Below are 24,659 nucleotides of genomic sequence, written 5' to 3'. Positions count from 1 at the left end.
GAGGGGGGCCTATCTAATGCTTTTCTCGCACCAGTGTTGATTGAGAATGACAGATTTATGGCCTTGGCTGCTAGGACTTTGAGAGTCGGTGTCTACATGATGCAACGGCCCTGACATTTTGTTGTAGTGAGGTCTACGAGAATTAAAAACCGCACACGTTGAGATTGTTTGAACATAAGGTGTGAGTGCAAGGTTCACAGGTGCAGAATATATTATGATAATCTGAAACCATCGAAGATACATGATAATGCTTGGTCACTTCTCCGGTGGCGGGAAATATGTCATCGGCCTCGGCGCCGTGTATGGGGAAAGTAAAGTCGCGCCTCGCTCAAGCGCTGCCCGGCTCCTCTGCTCTTCCCGCTTCTGAATCTCTTTCTCGTCCTGAATTAAAATGCAGCACGTACAGCAAGTCGCTCGGGCACAGTCCGATGCGATATCACCTTCGATTCCATATGTTTTTCTTGTTCTAGTGTGTTGGATAGTAGCCAGTAGCCCTGTCGCAGAAGTCAGTATAGGTGTCTTATTGCTCATGGTGCAGGATTGACTTTACATTGGCAACCACAAAGCAAGGCCATGCCAGTGCATGATCCATTGCAAGTCTCGTAGCCCAGCATATTGGTTGGGTCTCCCTTTTTCGATTTCATTGATAGTCGATATTGCGTCTTGCCGTATAGAATGCAGGGGCATGTGAGCCCTAAACAACACGTTCCAATGTTGGAACACTCGCAGAGACCATGGCTCCAGTTTCCGCCCTGCACCTCTTGATCTGGGTGCATTATTTGTCCTGGTTGGTGGTATGAGCTCAGGTCCTCGCTTATCGGCGCTCGCGAGGCTGGAGTGGCGGTGGGAGGTGGAAAGTACGGTATTTTCGGCGACTGGAGTGGGTTTGCATCAGGTGCGATAGAAAATGTGTCATTTAAATTTGAAGCTTCCGGAGTGTTCTTCAATGGTAAGGGACCTGGAGAGCCTGGAGACTGGGTGTAGTGGTTGGATGCGTATGGCGGCGAATGGGCCGGTTGATGCTCTGGGGGTGTTTGGACATACGGTTCGACAGAGGGGGCATAATGAGCAGGATGTTGATCCGGTGGCGGATATTTAGAGTACGTCGGAATTATGCCCTCCTCCTGTAGGTGTCGTTCCTTCTCATTCGAAGAGAAATGACGGACCGCTTGCTCTGCTTGTTGGCTTGCATGCTCTGTCGCCGGCTGTGTCGTCGGCTGCTGGACCGGGCTCGACATTGCGGGTGCTGGCGACGAGTGAATCGATTCAGGAAACTGCACAGCGGATTGCATTTCCGCAGGAGTCTCCATGAATGAGTACCGCCTGTTATGTCCCACTTGGGTGTCCAAATGCAATGGGCGGTTCATGATGATCCCAGTGGTACGAGCTGCCACTCTCTATACCGTTCGGTTAAAAATTAGAAAATGCTAGATGCTAAGTATCTGCCGAAAGGCCATGTATCGTTTCAGTCCAATTCAAATTTCACGATGGAAAAGAAACTAGGTGCCTAGGAAGGTTGACGCTGTGACAGCTGCATCGCAAGAGAGCTCACCCCTCAAGACTAAAATCTGCGGCACACGCTCGGTTAACTAATCATCCGTCGGACCACCGGTAAGCGACAGGCGACAGCAATTTGACAGCCAAATGGTGCGAGTGCGAGTCAGGCTCCATGAGAAGTGTTGGGTGGAAGACGCTGTGTGATGGAAAGGAGGATACTCCGCCGTAGTGGGGCTGCAAATTGGCCAAGGGGAGCTAAGTCAGAGGTACGCGGGGAATGAACCAGGTGAGTGGCTTGAGAGCTCGAGGTTCGTTATTAACCCTGTCGTGTGGCGTGGTCCCGGCACCCGAGTGCATCTACTTCACATGGGCGGTTCGTTCTGGTTGGGCTGGAACCCGGCTCCTCCCGTTAGGCGCCGGCGGCCGTTCCTATCACACGTTAGTTGGGCGCGCTAAGGAGCGTTATCACTTGTAACCTGTGACTGGCGAGGGCTTGTTGCAGGGCTGAGGGTGGGGATTACGTGGATCTTGCCATCTCTGTCCAACGTGAGATTAAACAGGTCTGGTTAAGCCATTCGGATAAGCCACGTTGTAAAATTCATTGCATATATCTGGTCATTTAGATCTCCCTCTCGAGTACGGCTTCAAATTTAAGTGGGAGACTTGCATGGAACGAGCACTGGGTGATGTCTTGATCAAGTTTGCTATCCTATTCCCCTACAACATGTCTCGGTCCTCGATAGGGATCATCGCAGCGGAACCCCTGCTCTGGCCTTAACCTCCGGTAAGAAATGTTATGCACATATTTGTGCATGGGCAGACACAGTGCCTGATTAGAGAAAAAGTAGAATCGACTTTCTGCCAGGCCAATCCTACGAAACTCACCATTTATTCTGGGGACTCCTGTAATCGACGAGTCGAAGAATCGATGGGAGAATGGTCTTGATCATTTCTTGTATCTTGTTCTTTTCTGATTTTTGCTTCTCTACTTTCTTCCAACTCACCACTCAAAGGACTGGCTAAATAGGCTCGACGTTCAGAAGGGTGGCATCAACATCCCTCTCATGACATTTTCAGGGCGAATGAATGTCTTCACGTTCTCTTGAGATATAATTCGATACTCATCGCGCAATTTTGGCGCCCAGCCATCCAACCCGTGTCTCAGGTGGATTAACTACGTACCCTCACAACTTCTTCGCGGTTGCCTGGAGAATTTCTGTGCCACTCTTCGAGCTTCATGACAGAAGCCGAGGGCCAAACGTTTGAGGCCCGACCGCCTCAGTCTTCAAGAGACATGTCTTCAAGATCACAGTTAGTAGTAGTGTAGCATTTGCTATTGCAAGCGGTATCGATCATGCAAGTTACGAGTAAGACGATCGGCTATTGATGGCAATTGAGCCTGAAACCTTTCTCGCAGTAGCTAAGCTGAGCTTGGTCGAAGATCGGTGTCATAAGGAGAGTCGAGAATGTTTCTAGGGGCTACTGTGCCCCGAATCGCAGTGACAGACACGCCTATAACCGAGCTTGATCGGGCCACGCCAGCTCCGCCAGGCTCGGTGATTGGTAGAGATGTGAAGAAGGTGTGTTCCCAAGGACCGCCTGATCGACCCGAGAACCTTGTTATCCCTTGCCACAGCGGATGTCTCGATGAATGATGATTGTGAAATACCCTGCATTCCGAGATCTCCGGTTCCTGAACTGACATTCGTTGAGTGTAGAGTTTATACTCGATTCTCGAATTCCCAGGGACCTGCAAGGAGGGTCAGAGATTAGCCCATCTGCAGCGGTCCACTGACTCAGTCTGCTGGATCTAGCATGAATCGAGAAGTTCAAGTTCCAGGCATTTCTTTTAGATACAGACAGGCATACAAGCAGAAGGCAGAGGTATAGGCGAGACAAGTTGGGTTTTCTTGCGGCAAGGATAAATCGATTTCAGAAGATGGAGCCTGAGGATCAGAAGGCTATCCGATGACTTCAATCCTTCCCACTTCCCACTCTATCGACTTCCGCCGTCCGCTCCACCCTGATCGAGAAGATCAGATCCACTCTATCAGGCGGTGACGATTCCAAACTTGTGTTACCGTCCCGGGCCCGACTTTTAAGTTCTATCCTTTATCTCTCCTTTCCTGATCCCGGCTTTCCGACCGATTTGCGGTCTGTTCTCTCTGCCTGTAAGATTCTTCCTTCGCCCAACGTGCTCTCGATATCTCATTCCTCCCCCTGTCAGCTCTTCCCACTAACTCGCCTCAGTTCAGATTCGTGACCCCAGCCTCTCATCTGTCTCGTCCACGTCTTTCCCGCCTCTTTATCCCTCACATCGAACCAGTTTCTCCCCCGCCTTGTTCCCGCTTCCATACCATTCCGATCCGGGTAACTCTGACCAATGTCCTCTCCATGTCAAGCCCGCCGCACGACCCCGAAGAATCTCGACCTGACCCCCTGGTGACACCTGCTACGCCCGTCCAATATGATTGCTCCGGGAAGGTTGACCTCGCCCAGAGCAACCCACGTCACCATTTTTCCAAGGACGTTCACTTGTCCCAGGGGGCTCAAGAGGCGCCTTCCCCATCGCGGGCAGAATCCCCAACGGTCCGTCAATGGTCACAGCCCACATCTACTTTCGCCCTAAAAAGGACTGCATCAATTCCCTTGGAGAAATTAACCCGCCGGGACTCCTTCCATAGTCCACAACTGTCCGAGAGAGACAGCATTTTCGCAACACACTATCTTCCTTCGGACAGCAGCGCAAATACCCCACAATTGCCCCCCGACAGGGCCTCGGATCATGAACGCCCGGTGAATGCCATCCCGGGCTTAGATGATGCGCATGGGTCCCCAAGTCCTACTTCCAAGGTCTCCCCCCACCGCCCTCACGTCGACCCTTCCCACATGGAAGTTGACGTACGCAGGCATCTCCCCTTGCGCTCGTCGCCTCTGTTTCCTCACACCGATGTTCCTCGTTCGTCTCAACTGCGCTCATCCATCTCTTCCTCGGACCAGCTGAAAGATCAGGAGAGTGGGTCAATCGCTCCGTTGGTGCACTCAGTGCCTTTGGATGAAACAGGTACGATCATTGGCAATTCTCAAGACCCTTTGGCTGAACGCACTCTTCTTCCGTCATTGCTAGACGATGCATCCCGCTACCCTCAGTCCTTATCACCGTTGACAGCCGGCCAGGACTGGCCTGTGGTCAGTCCGGAGACCGTACCTCACACCGCACCTCACAGTTCCTTTGCAGAATCAACTCGGGGTAGACAGATTGAGGGCGGCTCATCCAGAGGCCGTCGTGGGCGAGTGGACAGCTCGATCGAGGCAAACCTGACCAACGCGGAGCCCGCATCCAACGTGCGCAGCCGCAAGTCTAGTCACTACCTCGGTCTGTTCAAGGAAAATACATCCCCCGACCGCAAGCGATGGGAGGACCGTGCTAGACAGCAAGATGAGCCGCTTGATTTAAAGGGTCACACCATGGAGCTGGAAATTCCAAAGCTTCATGCCCTACCTGAGGATGATGGGACACTGCGGAAAAGTATTTCCCTCCCTTTACTGGGCGACAGCCGGTCGCTCGAGTTGCCATCTACAAACACGTCACAACAAGTAGACCAGGAAGATGGCCATCAGCGGCGGCCACAAGCGCTGCCACGCGGTCTCCTCGAGGAAATTCGGAACTTCCACCTGACTCCAGGTGGTGGACGCGGGTCCTCTTTTTCCAAAAGCATCCCAACTCAGTATTCGGAAATGAGTCGCGATTATTTCCAAAGTGAACCCCACTATGAACGCTCCCCTTAACTCCCTCAGCTCTTTCGAGGAAGGAGAGCGTCGGGCGACTGGTCAATTTGAAGATGGTCAATTTGAAGATGAAGAGGAGAACGAACAAATCTCTTCCGCGGTTTATTTCCCTCACAAGCGCACAGTGCCCGAAGGGCTTGATGATTCAGATCCATTACTGGCAGATTCGGATAGCGTGCAAACACTTCAATTAGCGGCTGCGGAGAAAGGTCATGAACTGATGCTAGTGCCTAAAGAACATGGAGAGCCCCCGAAGCAAGAGGCCGGCCATGTGGATATCTCTCTTCGATCTAAAACCGAAAGTAAGATTCTCTCCGGCGAGCTTCCGGAACTTCGCCCTCCGGCAGGAAGTCTACCTGAGAAGTCTCTGGGCGCGGTCTCTGAATACAGTTGTGATTCAACTGGCGAGTCCGAAATCGTGTCAGCGGACGAAAGCTCTCAGTCCATGCATGATGATTCCAGCCTCACCGACGACCTTGAGGTTACACCAACCGCTACGCCCACGCAGCGAAATCGGTTCCCGGCCAGACGCAAGTCGAAGCCCACAGCGCCCCTTGGGGCTGTGGAATTGAAGCCGTACCGCCATCAAGTCGGTGGTCATACCACTGTTTTCCGTTTCTCGCGACGGGCGGTTTGCAAGCAGCTCAACAATCGGGAAAATGAATTTTACGAGCGAATTGAAAGAAGGCACCCTGACATGCTCTTGTTTCTTCCCAGGTATGTTCTTCAAAGACGCTAGCACCGCAAGGCCGCTTTCTCTCATCAATGCGTCCAGCATTGTGACGTAACAAGTGTCAAAATTCAAGTTCACGATCTGACTTTTCACAGGTACATTGGTGTTTTGAATGTGACATTCTCGAAAACTTCCAAGCGCTCCAAGGTCAATACCGAGACTGCAAATGGCAGTGCCCTAGATGCAACCCAGACTAATGGGTCGTCTGGAAAAAACTCTCGTCTGCTGGAAGCTCCGGAACCACAAAGGATTGTAAGCCAGTCACAGGTTACTGGGGTCATTCCCAAAGTCATTCTTGAGAACAATCGTCATATCATTCCAGCCGACCTTTTCTCTCGTCCCCAACGACTTCGGCTTGGAAATGGCGGTCCCATAGGCCGGCCACGCTCTGCCGATGGTCTTGATAATGTCGCAGCTGACTCTGATTCAACCCGCAAACCAACCAAGATCTGGGGTGCGACCACAGTGAACAGAAAGCTCCAAGAACAAGTCCTCCGAGAAGTGTTCAGTCCGCCTGCTATTCATCATCACCGGCGACAAGCACGAGGCCCCCTTCATCTGCCGAGAGCCTCTTCGGACATGCCTCGTCGACGTGGAAATCTGTCAGAAGACCAGACAGACAATAGCCGTCCTTCCACACCGGGAAAGGTTGAGACTTTGAAAACCCCCGTGAAGGAGATTGCGCGGTCTCATCCTGACCCGGGTCCAACTCTTTCATCATCAGCGTCCACTGCGTTCGAGGACAATCGTAATCGCCTTGAGAAAACGCGGACTGAGGAACATTCCAATCGAGCAACCTCTCTACATCGTGGCCAGACGAGACGGCGGCACTCCGGTGGTGGTCTTCAACGGCGTGGAAGTTTGAATTCTCGCAATGAGGGTGAGCTTCTATTTTTTGACGACGAGGGTTACGGTGGAGACCGCGAGGATGAGATATTCTCCATGGAAGGTGATGCACCTATTCCTGAGATCGCCACCTCCAAAGTCAAGTCTTCTTCCTCAGTCTCTACAGTCTCGGAAAACGCCTCTGTGGGTGATCCCCATGGCACTGAAACCGAAGCTCCTAGTAAACTCCTAGACGCCTCCCATGCACGAGCGAATATCGATGCGAGTCCTGAATTGCCAAGCAATCCGAAAGAGGCGCAACTGCGAAAGGATGACCGAGTGCAGTTTTTCCTTCTCTTGGAAGATCTCACAGCTGGCATGAACAAGCCATGCGTCCTCGATCTCAAGATGGGAACTCGTCAATACGGCATTGAAGCGAGCGAGAAGAAGAAGAAATCTCAGAGGCGAAAGTGCCAGTCGACCACTTCCCAGCAATTAGGAGTTCGCCTTTGTGGTATGCAAGCTTGGAATGTCAAGAAACAAGAGTACATCTTCGAAGATAAATACTTTGGACGAGACCTTAAATCCGGCCGCGAATTCCAGGATGCTCTCACTCGCTTCCTTTACGATGGCGTCAGCTACGCCAGTGTGGCCAAGAAGATTCCCATCATTCTGGAAAAAATCTCTTTGCTGGAAAATATGATCCGAAAGCTGGACCGATACCGCCTCTATGCTAGTAGCCTCTTGATTTTGTATGATGGAGAGCAAGCAACCCCTCCGCCAACGCCTAGTCACCCTAGTGGTGAACGACCCAGTCCGCGGCGGCGAGCTTCTGAGGATGGCCACAACAATATCGATGTTCAGTTGAAGATCGTCGATTTTGCCAACTGCGTGACGGGTGAGGACGAATTACCTCCAGACACCCCTTGTCCGCCTCAACACCCGCAAGACATTGATCGTGGCTACCTCCGCGGCCTCCGCACTCTGCGGATGTACTTCCAACGCATCTTGCGTGAAACTGCCCAGGACGAGTACGTCGAGCGTGGCGAAGGCGAGGCCATTGCACTAGGTTCACAACCCGCCGTGCGCGAGTCCTCGTCAGACCAGTACTGGGACGAGAATGTGATAGATAGTGACGCAGGTGAAGTCAGTTTCTGAGGTACTCCGTCTGACTTGCTTTTTGTTTCTACTTCTCTTCCTCTTCTTCCTCTTCTTCCTCTTCTTCCTCTTCTTCCTCTTCTTCCTCTTCCTCCTCTTCTTCTTCTTTTCCTTCTTCTTCTTCTTTTCTATTCTTTTCTTCATTTCTCTTCTCGTCTTCCGGCTTCCAATCCCAACATCATGGCGTTCGGGGATAGACGATTCTTCACTGGCGTTTATCCTACCATCATACGCCTTGATTTGTTTTTGCTCAGAGCTTCCCACTGGAACTACGACTAACGATCTTCACACGGATGCTTTCATGACCCATTCCAATGCCTGGATGCATTTAGAGCCCGGATAGTTTTTTGCTTGCCATCTTGTCTCGTTTCTCATTTTGATGGCGTGTATGAATTTAGCCGCTCTTGATTCCCCGTCCACCATGGTTCACTCGTGTCTTCCCTTCTAGGTCTTGTTTTATTGATAATACCCCACCAATTGGGAGGCCCGGGCTTCTAGGCCAGTCTTCATCTGGGCTTGAAGCCCTTGTGTTTTGTACATGATTAAGGAAGAACTTACTTTTATTCTAAGCGGTCATTCCACTCGTACCCCCACCTTCATCGTGTATATTCTTCTCAAGGAGATAACAATCTTGGACACGTGGCTTTGCCTTGTTTTCTCGGGTTTATTTCAAGAGTCTGAGCGTATCTCTGGAGTTTTGAAATGAATATTCAAAAGCAATGAAAAGTTTAGGAATAGGCCTAGGAGGACGGTGAGAGCTGTCCTCACATCATCACCGTCAGTCGCTCTTGAACCTCGGCCGACGTCACGTGCTTATCGATAAGCTGAGGCCTAGCTCCTCTCGTATCAGCGCCTTTGAGCTCTGCAACTCCCTTTGTTCCTGAAAGATCGCTGCGAATAGCTCACAAACCCTGAATGAGCTTGCGTTGAAACGCAATGACGTATAGTGGAGACGCGACAGCATAGCAACGGATCCACCCAGCTGACACGGGGCGCCAACCATCTCCATCTCCGCAAGGACCTCGACACACCGGCGGGGCTGGACGGACCGGATCTAGCTAACACATTAAACGTTGCCAAACCACCGACCTTCGCTCTTCACAATCATCTCTCGATCTGACATCCTCAGACCCGGGCTAATCGCCCAGCGAGCACGATGACAAGCTCCCACACCCATTTGGACCCGCCGATCGACAAGCGTGATTTTGATGCACATCGACCACTGCTTCATGCTAGAGTCACCGAGGGACACACTGGCCACTTGACGCCGTATCCGCGGTCAGTGCCAGAGTCGGGTTCGGGAGCTAGCTCTGGCGGAAACAGCGATGATGGACTGCTCAACGATGTGGTGGAGGGTATTGTTGAGCGTGATCGTCAGAAGATACACAAGGAGGCGATCCGGGTGATGAGCTTTGCCTGGGGTGTAATCACTTGGTAAGGCCGTACTATACTATATCTGAGTGTCTGAAGCTAAAAACAGGTTTGTAGTCTTGGTGCTGGCAGCATCACTGCATTCTCCTTGTACGGCCACCTGCTGCTGACTCGGCTTCACTACACTCAATTACAAGTCAATACGGTGTCCATTGCTGCCGAAATAGCGATGTATCTCCTGGTACCGTTGTTCGGGTACCTGTGTGATCGATACAGCCCATCGCCCTTATCTCTGGGCTCGGCGATAATGTTCGGAGTGGGATATATGCTCGCTGCGTTCACATACAAAAGTGGACCGCCCACAGATGTCGGCGGGACCGGATGGCCGTTTTGGGTGATGATCGTGGCCTTCATCCTCGTGGGCATGGGAACAAGCTGCATGTATTTGTCTGCAGTGGCGACGTGCGCGAAGAACTATGGCCGGGGCAAGCACAAGGGCATTATGCTTGCCGTACCTATTGCGGCGTTCGGTCTGAGTGGCATGTGGCAAAGCCAATTGGGAACTTATCTGCTGTGTGAGTGGAATCTCGATGGTAGTCGGGGTGATGTGGATGTTTTTAAATACTTCTTTTTCCTGGCACTGCTACTGCTAATGATTGGACTTGTCGGTACCTTTGCCCTGCGCATAGTGGACGACGAGGAAGATAAATTTATCGACGAGACGGTTGAAGAATTGGAGCGCAGTGGATTGCTCGAAGAGAGCGAATTCTTCCGTCCACGCAGTGATATTACAAATGTAATGGAATATGGTACTTTCGGTCCGGACGACGATGAAGAGTCACCGACAATCTCGGGCGAGGAGCGCGAACAGCGGAGACTGGAGAAGGAGCGCCAGGAAGAGGAGCGACGGAAGAAGAATTGGCTGCTCAACTACGAAACGCGAGTCTTCCTTCAGGATCCTACGATGTGGTGGCTGGCTGCGGGCTTCTTCCTGGTTACTGGACCGGGGGAGTCCTACATCAATAATGTGAGTCTTACCATCTTGTTTCCGATAATTTTGGTATCTAATCTTAAAGCAGCTTGGCACCATCATCCCAACTCTTACCCCTCGGTTTCACTCTCCTCTCGCTCCGCCACCGGCTGGACTCCCATCAACTCATGTCACCACAGTTGCATTGACTTCGACCGTCGCCCGACTCCTTACAGGCTCTCTTTCAGACTTCTTTGCACCTCCAGCGACCCATCTTTTTCCACCCATCCCTGAGGACAGCAGACAACGCCTCAGTGCATCTCAAACAGGCGGCTTCACACTCTCCAGAATGGCCTTCCTCGTTCCGTCCGCCATACTTCTTTCCCTTGGCTTCCTTCTTCTATCATCACCTCTCCCAATAGAACACCCTGAGATCTTCCACCTCACCACCGCCCTAGTAGGCTTCGGCTATGGCAGCGCATTTTCTTTAACACCAATCCTCATCTCGGTTGTATGGGGTGTGGAAAATTTTGCCACAAACTGGGGAATAGTCGCCATGATGCCTGCTCTTGGCGCTGCACTCTGGGGCGTGGTTTACTCCCGAGCTTACCAAAATGCATTGGATGCGATTGATTCGCCGGATGGGCAGTGCTATGGTTGGCAGTGCTATGGCTACTGGGCTGTTGGCTGCACTGTTAGTGTTTGGGTGGCTGTCGTGGTTTGGTTGGCTGCCTGGAGAGGATGGAAGAAACGTGGTATTGTCGTATAGACGAACTCAGCACTATTTGATGACCATTTACTTATCAGTGGTTACACGGTCTCCACGAGGCGTATATTCTGGTGATAAGAATAACTCTATGTGCAAAGAAAGCATGGTTTGGTAAGTGTTTTAAGTAAAAGGATCAAGTATACGGTCATGGGCGTTTGCAGGTGGGAATTTTAGCTACTGTACAGTTTAGCATGTTAGATCCTTCTTTCTATGCCACGAAGAAAGATATTCAGGAAAACAGTCGGCAGCCTTGAAGCTCCAGTAATTCGGAAAGTCTGCAATGTTACTCGGGAACCCCAACCTAGAAGACGTTGGGAGGACCCATTCTCCAGCGCTACCAATATCAGATGTTGAATGAAAATAGCGAAAAGTCACAAAGGGCTGGAAAGGAAATCTACATCTGAATTGCAATTTAACTCAATCTTAGGATTCACAGTATTGAATGTATACCCAGACTTCAATTGAGCCTCCTCACACCGCCTTCCTACCACCGCGAATTCCGCCAAATCTCCGTCGCAAGAATCTCTTTTGACAAACCAAAGCACTATGGCCCCAGTAACGCTGAAGAAGGTTGATGGTGGGTGAGAACTGACAGTCTAGAGACTATTTAAAGCTAATACACCATCCAGATGACCTCAAAGAAGTCATTCAACACCTATTCGAGATCCAGTCCGCCGTGCACGGCTATCTAGGCCCAGAGACACAACAAGAGCTCGTTAGGAAAATGTACGTGTCACAGAGAGCTTTTGATAGTCGAAAGAATCTATGGGAACATTGCCAGCTAATAAAGACCCAAGCAAAAATCTCACACTCGCCCTGACCACCCTCTCCAAAGACACCGACCTCCCACCAGATCACCAAGCAAACACCACCACCGACCCATCCAATCCACCACTGTCAAGCATCCAACTCCCGCCCGAAATCATCGACTATGTCGATTCAGCCAGGAATCCAGACATCTACACCCGTGAGTTCGTGGAGCTGGTGCAGCGCGGCAATCAAGACCTAAAGGGGAAGCGTGAGGCCTTCGCCGGGTTCCGGGACGTGCTGGCCCGCGAGATGCGTAGCGCAATGCCCGAGTGTCGGGGAGAGGTGGATCGCATCGTTGCAGCATCCGCGTCCGCCTCTGCTGGTGATCAGCGTGACGGGATGAGGAAGGCCCAGTGAATCATTTTTGGAGATGGTGTTGATCTCATCATGATGTTGAGGCCATGGCCTTGATGTGACATTACATGAATACCGGTTCGACTTTTGGCCCCCTTTTGGTGACGCCTGATGGCCTATTTCGGGCAAGGGTGTTCCACCGGGTTCTGGTTAGGACAAGAGGTTCGGGGAGTTACGGGATCTTTCTCGTGAATTTTTGCCTTATACTTTTTTTCTTTGTTTTGGCATTTAGCGAGGTGCTCTGGGCGTTGGCTTTTTTGGGGGGGCGCGCATCCGCAAGGTTCATATGTGGTCTGTTTTTGAAGTCTCCGAAAATGTCATGATTCGTATTCGGGACCACTATGGTCTTGGAGAAGCTGCCGTTGAAAGGATAGATAGATTACCATTTCCGTCTCTCTTGAGCTATCTAAACGCTGGTGGCTTCAATCACGAACGCTTGCAAATTTGCTCGGCCATTCTCTCGCAGTGGCTTCATCCTGATTAAGGTCTGTTCTGTACATGTGAGCGAAATCTGGCTTGAGCAAGTCGTTGAGATTCGGGTTTTTGAGCAAGATGAAGATGGACAGAACCACTACGAGGATTATCTGGAAAGCTTCACTGCTATTTCATGGCGTATAGTCCAGAATACCTGTTAAGAGATTCAACCCCGAGCGCTAATGGTCTCCAATCATGTCCAGACCAATCGTACCATTCGCATCCATATTTGGATGGTAAATGTTGATTGTAAGACAATCTTCGGCGGTTTATATGGGTATTCTGCAAGAAAATGAAGACGAAGAACGGACAGCCCTACCAGATCGTTCTCATCTAACGGCTCAGCAGAAATCTCCCGGCAAGGGTTCCAAGTTAGTGAACCGAGGTATTCGATGAATTCTCACCCCCAGAATCGTGGATTGAAGGCTGTGGACCATAGGTGTAAAAGAAGTGACTCCTGCTTGGTTTCCAAGAGCCATCTTTCTTGCCTAACGGAGGGGTGGATTCACTCAGATCAGGTGGCGCTTCTGGCACCAAGTCTGACGTTCGACCTCCATTGTCCTCTTCCAAGCAAATAAGCTAGCATAGTAACTAGCGATCTCAATGAATGTATATAGTATATCTCGCTTACGACTAAGCAGGGGCGGTGTGTTGAAAAACTAGATGCAGAATGTGCTGCCAAGTTGATCGTGATATCACAAGTGGTATATATCAAGGCGTTGGCCCATATATTATATACCGGACCTCCTCCTGGAAAGATCCGGCCTGGAGGTGTTTTGAGGAGTGGTACAGGACCGATTGCCGTATCTGTTGCACAGTCCACCCCCAGACCACCCCAGTGCCCCATTAGAAGGGCCGAGATTATGTGAAGTGGCCCTACGCCTGGCCTTTGCCTCAAGGATGGTACTCACTGATATGACACGAGGAAAAGCCACTGTCATTTGACAGCATATGATTCCGGTAGGATGCGAAGGGTGGGTCGTCCGGGTCCCGCTTGGCCCCATCAAGAAGGTGCAAGGTGTCTTTCTTGCACTGGGGTCTTGATGCCCTCACACAGTCCTCTAGCCTGAAGCATCCAAGCCTAGACCATCCTGAAATGCCACGCTCATACTGAGTCACGTCTGGCCCGACCCTGAAAATAGGGCCGGAATTACAAAGAAAAGGGATCTGCAGACCTGAACTCGGCAAAAAGCCAACCCCACAAAGAGGCGGGCAGGGCTCAGATCCCTGTTAGGGGCTGAGGGTTGGGGAACAGGTACTGGCCGAGACCTAGTGAAAATGAAGTCATAAACGCCTTGACCAAGATGGGCGTTAATTCACCGGGCTTTGTCCCAGAGTCGAGTCGAACTGGAAAATGTCTTGACTCGGGGGGATTTTATTTGCGTGTTCCCCCTGGATCCACCACGCACGCTCCTGGCTTTCTTGACATCTATACTCCTTACTCGAGTATTAGGAGCTATCTAGAAAAGTGCCAGGGTAGCGAATCTAGTCATAGTATCGGTGAGGGTTCTCCAGGTCACGCAGGAATCGATCCCTGCAACACACGCTAGAAAACCGGGCTTTTTCCGATCGTTTGGACTGGAGAAACTGGAGCCTCTCCGCGATCGTCGCCCCGCCCCCGTATACGTGACTCCCCTCATGGTCTGCTCTTTTCTCCTCTGGCATATCTCGAGATCATATCATGCCTCCTTGACCGTTGGTATCCCATCATGGTCAACATCACCGCCGCCGGGGATGGCATCACCGGCGGCTATACGGGAAACTCCCTCGGCCTCAAAATTACTATCGCAACTTTGGCCGGGGTTACTTGGTATAATGCCTTTGAACTGGTAATTCTAATTTTTGTCACCTTCGCCCAGTATCGCGGTCTTTACTTCTGGAGTCTTCTCATTTCATCCTCTGTCGGCCTCATCCCCTACTCGCTCGGCTTCCTGCTCAAATTCTTCCGCCTCACTGATGCAACCTGGCTGCCAGTAACCTTGCTCACCATAGGCTGGTGGTGCATGGTAACTGGCCAGTCCATCGTGCTTTACTCGCGCTTGCACTTGGTGCTGTCAAACCATCGGATACTGCGACGCGTCTTGACCATGATCCTTGTCGATGCCGTCGCGCTACACCTTCCAACTACCGTCCTTACCTTCGGCAGCAACATGGCTCCCGATAATGCCCGACAACCTTATATAACTGGATATAATAAAATGGAAAAGATCCAGATGACCGGCTTCTGCATACAAGAGTTCGTCATCTCAGGTCTCTATATCTGGGAAACTGTTCGCATGATACGACTCGATCCGGACCGAACCAAGCGCAAGATTCAATACCAGCTCATTTTTATCAACTTTGTGATCATCGCGATGGATCTGGGGCTGCTAGTTGTCGAGTTCAAAAACTTCTATATCATGGAGACCATGCTCAAAGGCGCCGTATACAGCATCAAGTTGAAACTCGAGTTTGCTGTCCTCGGCAAATTGATACACCTCGTCCACAACCATGTATGGAAAGCAGACTCCTTTTCCGGTCCAAGCGAGCTCCCTGACTTTGTGGATGCCACCCGGGTTACGTCCGACCTCACACATGCGGCCCCTACCTTCAGTCGGGGCCGAGGACCCTCGTGGATGGACGCCGATGACATCTCCATTGCCATGTTCGAGCATTCACCCGCGGTGGATGCCAATGGCGTACTTTTGGACATTTCCAATTCTTGGAGCAGCGAGACACGCATTAATCACGGTGACCATATCACCATCGACTTCATCAACCCGTTCTGTCGATATCAGAGCTGGCAGAGCAGGTCTTCCAAGTTGCCTACCACTCCAGAAAAACATGGATGATTGAATCAAGGTCTCTTCTTTTCCCCTCATTTGTATATTCACGAATCACGAATGATGATATACCCCCTTTTATTTCAGGTTGTCTCTCTTGCATGATTAGGGTACTGGTACACCCGTCAGTTGGAAATCAGTAAATAGACGTAAATCATGCTCCGCGACCGATACGGCCGGTCCAGACTGCTGGCATTTTTGTACCGAATATCGCGGTCTGACAGAGAGAGCTCATAGTATACCAAATCACTGGTCATTTGCATAGAATACCAGCTCGTCATGCATTTGGGAAACTTCAGCAACGAAGATGAAAGACTCCTCGATTCGGATATGCCCCACCGTCTTTTCGATCGTTGGTCTCCATTTCGAGTCCCTTAGTTCTAGGGACCGTTCATGGTATTGCGCAAAGTATCACTAGTGCCGCGAGAACTCTGGGACCAATTGTCGGTGGATGGGGATTGGGACTTGGTTTGAAGTATAACATTGTCGGTGCAGTATGGTGGGGACTGGCGGGAGAAGCATTACTGGGCTGGGGTGCTACTATGGACAGTCTATGAGGGCAATGGCATTGAGTCGGACGAGGCGGTTGAGAAGTGATCTAGGCTTAAGTGCTTGTAAGATTTAGTACGAAGAATCCATTATGTTCTCCCTACTCAGACTACTGCTTCCAAGCAAACACATCGGCCCCGGTGGTTGACTTGCTGGCATCGGCGGACTCCGCTCCTTCACCCACAAGGTAGCCACGGAACGCTTACATATCACGGCCTGCCCCGCACTGTCCCCGCCAAACATTGAAGCTCTTCTGCTCGGAAACACCTCACTTTCTCAACAATCTCCAGACAGTATTGCCCATTATGACTACCCTCCAGCCTGGTGACACTTTCCCCAGTGATGTGACCTTCCAGTAAGAGGAACACCAGAAATGCTAATGTGAATGCAGCTCATGGCTGATTGCGAACAGGTACATCCCATGGTCCGAAGAAAGCAGTGATGTCTCTTCATGCGGAATGCCAATCAACTATCATGCGTCCAAGGAGTGGGCTGACAAGAAGGTCGTCCTTTTCTCGGTTCCCGGTAAGTTTCCACTACCTGACGCTGGTAGCAAATCATCAACTAAACAACCCACTGCGGCACAGGCGCCTTTACCCCCACTTGCTCCGTCAATCACGTCCCGGGCTACATTCAGAACCTGCCCAAGCTGAAGGAGAAGGGCGTAGATATCGTCGCAGTCCTCGCCTTCAACGATCCCTTTGTGATGAGCGCTTGGGGCAAGGTGAACGGGGTGCGCGACAACATTGTGAGTACCCCCTGTCATAATTTTTTCAATGAGGCAGAGACTCACTCTTTCTACGCAGCTCTTCCTCTCTGACCCCGATGCAAAGTTCTCCAAGAGCATTGGATGGGCTGACGACGCCTCGGGTCGCACTGGCCGGTATGCCATTGTTATCGACCACGGCAAAGTTACTTACGCTCAGATCGAGACCGAGAGGGGTGCTGTCAAGGTAAGAGACCGATATGTCAGCTCAGTATACGCGGGATTGAAATGCTAATATACTTTTGGACTATACAGAAGTCTGGCGCTGATGCTGTGCTTGCTTCGCTTTAAATGACGTCATATGGCATCACTCTGGTCGCTCAGCAGTTCAATTGAGATCTAATTTGACACAGCAAGATTACTGAAGGTGTCAGATTCACTCGTATGACTGAGAATAGAGAATAGATGTACCGCCAGTGATTTCGTTTAGCGATCTTCGTAGATTGTTACGCGAGGATGCTGATTCCATATTAAAAGTTGACGGAGAAAGATAAACTCAACCCGGTGCCCAAAACGACAAAAATACTCATGCAGAAAGCTGCCGAGTGGCACAGTCCAGGCTTTCAATGAACTGCGAGTATCTGGTATCGAACGGAATTTTTCACCATTTTCATTTTCAACTAGAGAGACAGTGCTAGAGGCCATTCATGGTCCAGGCGTCGCAATTCTGGAATTCGGCTATACTTATAGTTGGAAATAACTTGAAGCTGTGGCGAAAGGCTCATTTTATACTGTTCACAGCGACGGGTATAGTTGCTGCTGCCGAGATACTTGAAAACCCACGACAAATAGTTGGGTTCCTGGTCAAGGTCGGTTTTGAGCCGACTTCGGGTATAAAATTGGATTCAAGATCGGCATCGGTGTCGACGGAGAAATATCGGGAACCATAAACCTTGGAACGTTTCTTTCTCCACATCCCCGTGGGGAAGCGGCCCGGCTTTCGTTTAGTTGAGCTTCATCAGGAAGGTCGATATTTGTGCTACCACATCGATGCAACCATACCTGATGGCTACATAAGTCTCTATCTCCCGCATCCAGCACTCATGCCAATCTGTTCATCTGTCTATTAGGGCATCATGGCCAGTCTACTGAAACTGACTCTGCTGGCGAGTGTCGCTGTGTCTGCAGCAAGTGGTGACGTCCGCGTAAGTGGCTCTTTGAACAACGACCTACACTCACTAATTCCCTGGAGACTATCGCTGCGCGCACTGAGGCCCCAGCATGTACTGATGCAGTCTCAACGTTGTCACTTAGTGACCCACCCTACGACAACTTCTTCTACTCGGACTGCAACGTCGCCGCACAGGCTGTGATCACTAGCCCACTACCAGACAGCAATCTCTCAATTATTGGCCCTCGACTCATTGTGGCATGGCCTGCTGGCAACAGCGGTGTTTGCGCATTCTTCGCGCCTCAAAGTGGCGTCAATGGATCGCTCTCCCTTGAACTCATTAACTCCACTGATAATCAGCCCTTGAGTCCTGTCTACACTGCCCCTTTAGATGGAAATCAGTATCCCAGTGTGGGTATACAAGGTATTTTACGCTTCAATTCTTCGGCTACACTGACGGTTCCCATCTTGGGAAGTATTCGCACGATCCGAGATTTTACCGAGGGTCCTGGCATTCTCTATCCGGAGATTCAGAACGCCATCAGATTTACTTCAGATAGCGATGGCAGCGTCACGCTTCAACGACTTTGGCTGGACAATACCACGTCAACGCTGCTCCGTTTCAGCCCCAATGGTACCGACAGCAAAGTGACTATATCTAACAAGACTGTCAACTTCTTAGCGGGCGACTACCTTTTCACGGCAGAGATGAACTACCCACAGCTGTCCCAGCTTAAAGCAAGTGCAGCACTGAACGAGCAATCAGCAAACTTGACCACACAAATGCCGGACCAGACAACCGCGCTCTCGTTTCTGGCATACTCGGAGAAACTCCTTGCAGGTGCCTGGCGATTTTTGACGTACTTCGGGCGCGACTCCATGATCTCGGCATTACTATTGGAGCCTGTGCTCAGTAGTGGAAATGGCAGTTCTATGGAGGCAGTCATCGGTTCGGTCCTAGAGAGAATAAATCGTACGGATGGCAGTGTTTGTCACGAGGAAACAATTGGGTGCGTTTTGCCCTGATTCTGTTCAAGTCGACTTTGCTGATAACCCGCAGTGACTATGCAACTTGGACGAATCTTCAAGATAATATTACCAGCAATGCTATGATTTGTGATTACAAAATGGTTCGTTGTCTCAACAAGTTTTGTCAAAGAAAAGTGTCTCACGCTAGACATAGATTGACTCGGACTATTACCTGCCCATCTTGATGGAGAAATACTTTTTGCAAAACCCAGTTGGGCAAACCAGAGTTTCTACATTCCTCAAGTAAGCTGACAATCCTCAATTGCTGTACGTTACTTAACATGCTTTCCAGCATGTCATCGAACATCAACGAAGCGAACCAGAACTTGACCTGGGACAGCTGGCAACAATAAACGCGGCCAGAATTATGCATCTTACAGGACCCTTTGCCCATAATCAGGTCAAAGAAAATCTGATCCATCTAAAAGACGGACAGATTGTTGGAGAATGGAGAGACAGCACATACGGTACATATCATGCACCTTTCATTTCACCGACTGTACTCAACAAACTGATAATGCGACAGGTATTGGAGGGGGCCGCATTCCCTACGACGTCAACACAGCCCTCGTCCCCGCAGCTCTACGCTCCATCGCCTCCCTCTCTCGACACGGCATTTATCCCGGCCATTCAAGCTGGGCCCAACTGGCAGATACTTACGCTCAGATCTGGGAAGACAAAACACTCTCTTTCTTCGAAGTCACCATACCGCAAGGAAAAGCACGATCTCTCGTTCAATCCTACGCCAATACTTCTTTTGCAGGACCGGACCAGTCCTCAACCATTGATACAGACGTCGTCTTCCACGCTCTATCCCTGGACGGCAACAACAATCTAACTCAAGTCCAAGTCATGAACACAGACGATTGTTTCCGCCATTTCCTACTCAACACAACAAATGACGCCCAACTCACATCTTTCCTCAATAACTCCGCCACTAACATCCGCCGCACATTCCCAGCTGGCCTCATGACCTCCGCCGGTATGGTAGTAGCCAATCCGGCCTTTGGCGGGAATCCAGTCTACGCGCAGAACTGGACGACAGGCGCATACCACGGCACAGTCATTTGGTCTTGGCCACTCGCAATGATGGCCAAAGGCTTGGAGATGCAGTTAGGTCGATGCGAGGTTTCAGCCAACTTTTCAATTTCCTCCGTGAAAAAGGCTGCGATGCGCGTACCTGATTTCTGTACCGATGACTCCGTCTATGGGAATGTGAAAGAGGCCTATAATGTTCTTTGGGACTCGATCGAGGGGGTTCAGGATCAGCTTTCGCAGGAAGTGTGGTCGTGGGTTTATCGTGATGGTGGGTTCCAGGTAACTCCACTGGGTGTTATTCCTCCGCCTGGAGGTGGGAGCCAGACTGGTATTTCCCTCTCTCTTTCCTCGACGGATATATGAGATCTATATCCGCTAACCGCTTCTAGAATCTGATATTCGGCAACTTTGGTCGCTTTCTTTCCTTGCTGTGACTAGGAATCAGAATTATAAGTAGTATACCGGCGGGACTTACGACAGTCGTGCTTGTAAATTGGACAGGTACAGAGCTGAACTGTCAAGTCTAACATTATCAGTGAATACACTCTTTGATTCTCAGATTTACTACCGATCTACATAAGCTTGACTATTTAATACAGGCTCCGATTGTGAGCCTTACAATCCTCGGCCTGGAATTGATAGCTAGAGGTATCATCCAATCGAGCTAATTTATTCCTGATGTTTACTTCAAGATTACCATGGGCCTTAATATAACCTATTCTCCTCGCTGGACAATTTCAACCCCCCCTAGACGGCTTCAATAATCTTCTCGACGCAAGATAGTATACAAGATCTGGTGTTTTGTGGGCGGCGCATGACTTGTGGTTTCGCAAATGCAAAGGCACACCCCGCTCGCGACACAGGGTCACAAAAACTGTTGATTGAAGGACGCGCTCGCTGGTTTGCCCTGGGACGAATTGGATCAGGACCTAGACCCTATTTCTCTGGCGAAGACGGGGTGTATGAGCCTGATATGGAAACTTTGCCAATGCACAGGGAGGTGCTGAGGAGGCATGTCAAACGTGGTATGATGATTCAAGTTACTCCTGGACATGAGATTAGGCAGTTCCAGACTCAAGAGCTTTGAGGCTTCGTTCGATGATGCGAGGACAATTGTTGAGAGGTTGAGGATTGTTTTTTATGTTGAGGTTATTTGAATCAGTAGAATTTTGGGATGGAATAAGCTGATGATTTTGCTAAGTAGCGCACTACGCTTTGGGATAGACGAGGTATAGCAGACAGCCAGGCCCAGAGTAAAAATGGAAGGATTAAAAAATGAAAGAGAACAGAATGCCGCAAGACCATTGAAGAAAATGTTAGTTGGCAGCCTGCTTCCATCCGGACTCTCCACGGACAAGCTCAAACTCCCGATATCCCTCGACTAGTCCATCAGACATCTTGCTTAGGGCCACCCAGGCCGGTGCATATTGTCTAGCCTCGTCCAGAGCAGGAATCAGTCCGGGTGTGTTGTTGTCGCTCCAGAGACAAGACACACGCCCCTTGATAGACGATTCCTCGATCTCTTCGGGATGCTTGGAGAAATTGACATCCACGGTCCAATTTCCATCCCAGGTTCGGCTCCACAAGCGAATCTCCTGCATGCCATCTGAGGCAGGGTGCAAGAAACGAGGATCGGGGGGGAGGAGCCAACCACGCTAAAGTTAGTGATCAGGTGACGGTTCATGGTGATACGACAGGCGCGGGTGTTCAAGCCTGAGATATCAAAACGCACTGAGGCGCTGTTCTCGGGGTAGGAGATGCTGTATGCAACCCAATCCGGGGAGGGAGAGGATGGCTCGGGAACAACGTGGGGTTCCGGGCCGGCCCAGGCACATTGTGTGCGCTTGAGCCAAGGGTAGCACTCAGTCTGGCCACCCGAACTTGGAAGGCCCCGGACCACGTCCGCCACGAAAGGGTATACGCCGGTAAGAGAGGCGGTAGTATTTCCTCGGTCTAGATCAACTTGCTGAGAGAAGTACAACTTCACGCGGTTGGAGTTGGAGAAGGGGAAAGCAATGCAGTTGTAGATGACTGTGCCGATCAGGACGAAGAACAGGAAGAATGGGATGTGGTATGTATAGCGGTGGATATATGGCAACATGGGGGCAAAGATCATCGTGGTCAGGCTGGCAATTGCAATGTACACAAACAATGCTGGGTTACCATCTTGACCAGTTTGGTAGAAGGCGCTGGAGAGCAGCAGAGCGATTGGGGCAACCAGGGTAAGGATGATGGGGGCAGTTAGCAGAAGCTGAAGGACCCAGGTCCACGATGGCATTGATGCACTCCATGTTTGTTCATTTCCGTAGACGTTTGGATCTTGTTCTTCCGCTTCCTCTTCGGGATCAGATGCATGATCTCCCGAGACATTGACATAATTTGCAAACGTAGTACGCTGGCGGCTATGCAGCAGTGATGTTTGTTCAGTTGGCTCCTCATCGTCATCATGGTGTTCATCCCCAGCCGCAGTGCCGAGTCGGCTACCATACGTGCTGGGACGAGAGCCCAGTGCAAATTGAGCAGTGTAATCTGCTTTAGTTGGCAGAGAGAAGAGCTCAAGATAGGAGATCCAGGTCGCCAGGAAGGTGCCAACGAAGTAGAAGAACACAAAATAGCCGCCGCCAAGCCCTTCCTCTCTCTCATAGACAGTAGCAACCACCATCAGAGCCCATGCAAGAACAAACAGCCAGGTCCAGGTATACACCCGGTGGAATGCTGATGGTCGTGCGAAGTCGGCCACGCGAGACACAAACCAAGCCAAGAAGATCCAGGCAGAAATCATCATGCTCCACACTGCATAGGCGCTGCTATGCACGATGTAGGGGTTCACCTTGGTCAACAGGTAAGCTAAGCCAATAGTCACTGCTGTGGGAACGCCGAGCAGGAACGGAAACCGGAAGAATCCTCGAAGACCACGAAGCGCAACCCTCTCCTCACTCCCATCAACTTTCGCCGCAGATCGGAACAGATACATCTTGTCAGCCTTGGAAAGGGCCACGCTCGTGATGAGCAACGTCAACGGCGCTATTATCAACATAGTCACCGACAGCGCAAAGAGAGTGTGTACCTGGAACACAGCAAATGCACTACCGAAGAGATCGAACCAAACAGCCGGGGAGCCGGTTCCGCTTGGAACAGAATCGTCATCGTGGAGGTGACCATCAAACCGATCTGTGGAATCAGAAACAAGTCCTTCGGTCGTCGCAACAGCAGCCGATAGCATATGCCAGATCGAATCAATGCTCGTATGCCGGGCATCGTCCTGATCAGTATGATACCGAGCCCTTGGCTCATAAAAGGCAATATCCAGTCCACGCAGCCCCATCATTCCCTCAAAAACAACATAATCCGTCTGGCTACCGATTTTATCAAAGCCATTGGCGCTCAACACAGATCCGAACGGATGCGGTGATTTCGCATAGGCCTGGGTGACCTCGGTATCCGAACTTCGGAACAAAGTCGCACGGCCACCAGCGCCAGCGCCTTCAAGATTTAGGAACGTATGGGCAAATTTCGCCAGTGGGTGCTGGCTGTACGCCCGAGCACCATTTAGATAGTCCTCTTCGCCATTGTTGAAGAGCACCACCAAGCCGCGGCGTGGGGCGTTCTCCGGCACAGTGAAGTATTTGAGCAACTGCAGGCATGTCACAACACCGACCCCATCATCTGTGGCGCCGTATCCGGTCGACACACTGTCGTAGTGCGCGTTGACCAGCACTCCGCCTTTACCAGCGGGCACCTTGCCAGGCACCTCCCACCAGTTATCTTTCTTATCTTCCCATCCACGAATGTAGACCAAGATGTTGGTTCCCTCGAAATAGACACCAGTTCGGGCATCGTTGGAAGTCAGGTTCGAGGTCATGTCGTCGAAGACGAAGACCTCCGGCTGTTTCTCGGAGGTCACGTATTCTGCTGACGCGATTTTGATCGCGTCAATGCGCTCTAGCAGCCAGTCGCGCACCTGGTCATTCCGGCGAGAGTTGTACGGATGGAAACCCCTGGTCAGAGTCTGAAGGTCCTGCCATGCTTCTGTGAGGTTCAAGCCATGGGGGCTGGTTCGCGGAGCGGCCGGGACGTTGAGATGGATAACGAGGACGGGAATGATCAGCGCCAGGTACACCACGGTCGTTATTATGGTGACTGGCCACGGCGTAAAGGCCAGAGGGTTTCTGGCTTTGAGAAAAGCCATCGCCGAGGGGGTGGGCAGCCGAGGGATGGGAAAGTTGAGGTTGCGTTGGAGAATGCGGGGGGAGCTTTTGGTTTTACGGGTAGCCTTGCACGGGCTCCGTAATCTACAACTACATTCGCTATTGCATCACCACCCCTAGGCAATTTTGGTCCGAGGAATAAATGGTGTGTAATTTCTCATAAATAATTCATACAACGGTAAACTGTTATCGCTTTCGCAGAATGCATTCCCTGGATAATAGACGCCAAAGGGCAGAGGGTAATCTTTCGCTCATATGGGTAGAAATATGAAAGCTTGCACCTGATCCTGACCCGGGCCGCCGGAGTAGATGGGATGGGCCGAGGAGCATGGCACAAAAACAAAACATAGCAAGGGGGTAACAGATCAGAACTGGAGGCCTCCTGT

At 50.9% G+C, this 24,659-nt stretch overlaps 10 protein-coding genes across 10 annotated transcripts; 7 read left to right on the top strand and 3 right to left on the bottom strand.

Moving 5' to 3' along the window:
* Nucleotides 1-255: 255 nt before the first annotated feature.
* Nucleotides 256-1,367, bottom strand: N7477_003352 (DUF614 domain protein; the record flags this gene model as incomplete). Its single annotated transcript, XM_056965015.1, has 2 exons — nt 256-494; nt 551-1,367. 2 exons carry the CDS (start codon nt 1,365-1,367, stop codon nt 256-258), a joined length of 1,056 nt encoding a protein of 351 aa, XP_056824968.1.
* Nucleotides 1,368-3,891: 2,524 nt separating this feature from the next.
* Nucleotides 3,892-8,002, top strand: N7477_003351 (inositol polyphosphate kinase KCS1; the record flags this gene model as incomplete). Its single annotated transcript, XM_056965014.1, has 3 exons — nt 3,892-5,225; nt 5,296-6,003; nt 6,115-8,002. 3 exons carry the CDS (start codon nt 3,892-3,894, stop codon nt 8,000-8,002), a joined length of 3,930 nt encoding a protein of 1,309 aa, XP_056824967.1.
* A 28-nt stretch (nt 8,003-8,030) lies between these two features.
* Nucleotides 8,031-8,330, bottom strand: N7477_003350 (uncharacterized protein; the record flags this gene model as incomplete). Its single annotated transcript, XM_056965013.1, has 2 exons — nt 8,031-8,165; nt 8,283-8,330. The coding sequence occupies 2 exons, from the start codon at nt 8,328-8,330 to the stop codon at nt 8,031-8,033; spliced, it is 183 nt and encodes a 60-aa protein (XP_056824966.1).
* Nucleotides 8,331-9,158: 828 nt separating this feature from the next.
* On the top strand, nt 9,159-11,112 carry N7477_003349 (MFS transporter; the record flags this gene model as incomplete). Its single annotated transcript, XM_056965012.1, has 3 exons — nt 9,159-9,436; nt 9,491-10,400; nt 10,453-11,112. 3 exons carry the CDS (start codon nt 9,159-9,161, stop codon nt 11,110-11,112), a joined length of 1,848 nt encoding a protein of 615 aa, XP_056824965.1.
* A 546-nt stretch (nt 11,113-11,658) lies between these two features.
* On the top strand, nt 11,659-12,279 carry nut2 (mediator complex subunit NUT2; the record flags this gene model as incomplete). Its single annotated transcript, XM_056965011.1, has 3 exons — nt 11,659-11,689; nt 11,742-11,838; nt 11,910-12,279. The coding sequence occupies 3 exons, from the start codon at nt 11,659-11,661 to the stop codon at nt 12,277-12,279; spliced, it is 498 nt and encodes a 165-aa protein (XP_056824964.1).
* Nucleotides 12,280-14,459: 2,180 nt separating this feature from the next.
* N7477_003347 (uncharacterized protein) lies at nt 14,460-15,581 on the top strand (the record flags this gene model as incomplete). The annotated part of the gene is made up of 1 exon (XM_056965010.1): nt 14,460-15,581. One exon carries the CDS (start codon nt 14,460-14,462, stop codon nt 15,579-15,581), a length of 1,122 nt encoding a protein of 373 aa, XP_056824963.1.
* Nucleotides 15,582-15,851: 270 nt separating this feature from the next.
* N7477_003346 (uncharacterized protein) lies at nt 15,852-16,129 on the top strand (the record flags this gene model as incomplete). Its single annotated transcript, XM_056965009.1, has 2 exons — nt 15,852-15,924; nt 15,957-16,129. 2 exons carry the CDS (start codon nt 15,852-15,854, stop codon nt 16,127-16,129), a joined length of 246 nt encoding a protein of 81 aa, XP_056824962.1.
* A 297-nt stretch (nt 16,130-16,426) lies between these two features.
* Nucleotides 16,427-17,178, top strand: N7477_003345 (peroxiredoxin family protein; the record flags this gene model as incomplete). The annotated part of the gene is made up of 5 exons (XM_056965008.1): nt 16,427-16,476; nt 16,534-16,646; nt 16,709-16,869; nt 16,928-17,074; nt 17,143-17,178. 5 exons carry the CDS (start codon nt 16,427-16,429, stop codon nt 17,176-17,178), a joined length of 507 nt encoding a protein of 168 aa, XP_056824961.1.
* Nucleotides 17,179-17,963: 785 nt separating this feature from the next.
* N7477_003344 (uncharacterized protein) lies at nt 17,964-20,428 on the top strand (the record flags this gene model as incomplete). The annotated part of the gene is made up of 6 exons (XM_056965007.1): nt 17,964-18,032; nt 18,080-19,008; nt 19,059-19,128; nt 19,182-19,238; nt 19,320-19,494; nt 19,554-20,428. The coding sequence occupies 6 exons, from the start codon at nt 17,964-17,966 to the stop codon at nt 20,426-20,428; spliced, it is 2,175 nt and encodes a 724-aa protein (XP_056824960.1).
* A 953-nt stretch (nt 20,429-21,381) lies between these two features.
* On the bottom strand, nt 21,382-24,254 carry N7477_003343 (M28 family metallopeptidase; the record flags this gene model as incomplete). Its single annotated transcript, XM_056965006.1, has 2 exons — nt 21,382-21,720; nt 21,798-24,254. The coding sequence occupies 2 exons, from the start codon at nt 24,252-24,254 to the stop codon at nt 21,382-21,384; spliced, it is 2,796 nt and encodes a 931-aa protein (XP_056824959.1).
* Between the last annotated feature and the right edge of the window lie 405 nt (nt 24,255-24,659).

This window comes from Penicillium maclennaniae (genome assembly GCF_028827695.1).
Source record: "Penicillium maclennaniae strain IBT 15551 chromosome Unknown utg000003l:1.0-5670915.0:1.0-5674809.0, whole genome shotgun sequence".
NCBI classification, from domain to species: Eukaryota; Fungi; Ascomycota; class Eurotiomycetes; order Eurotiales; family Aspergillaceae; genus Penicillium; species Penicillium maclennaniae.
This window is presented reverse-complemented; position numbering and strand designations above follow the sequence as displayed.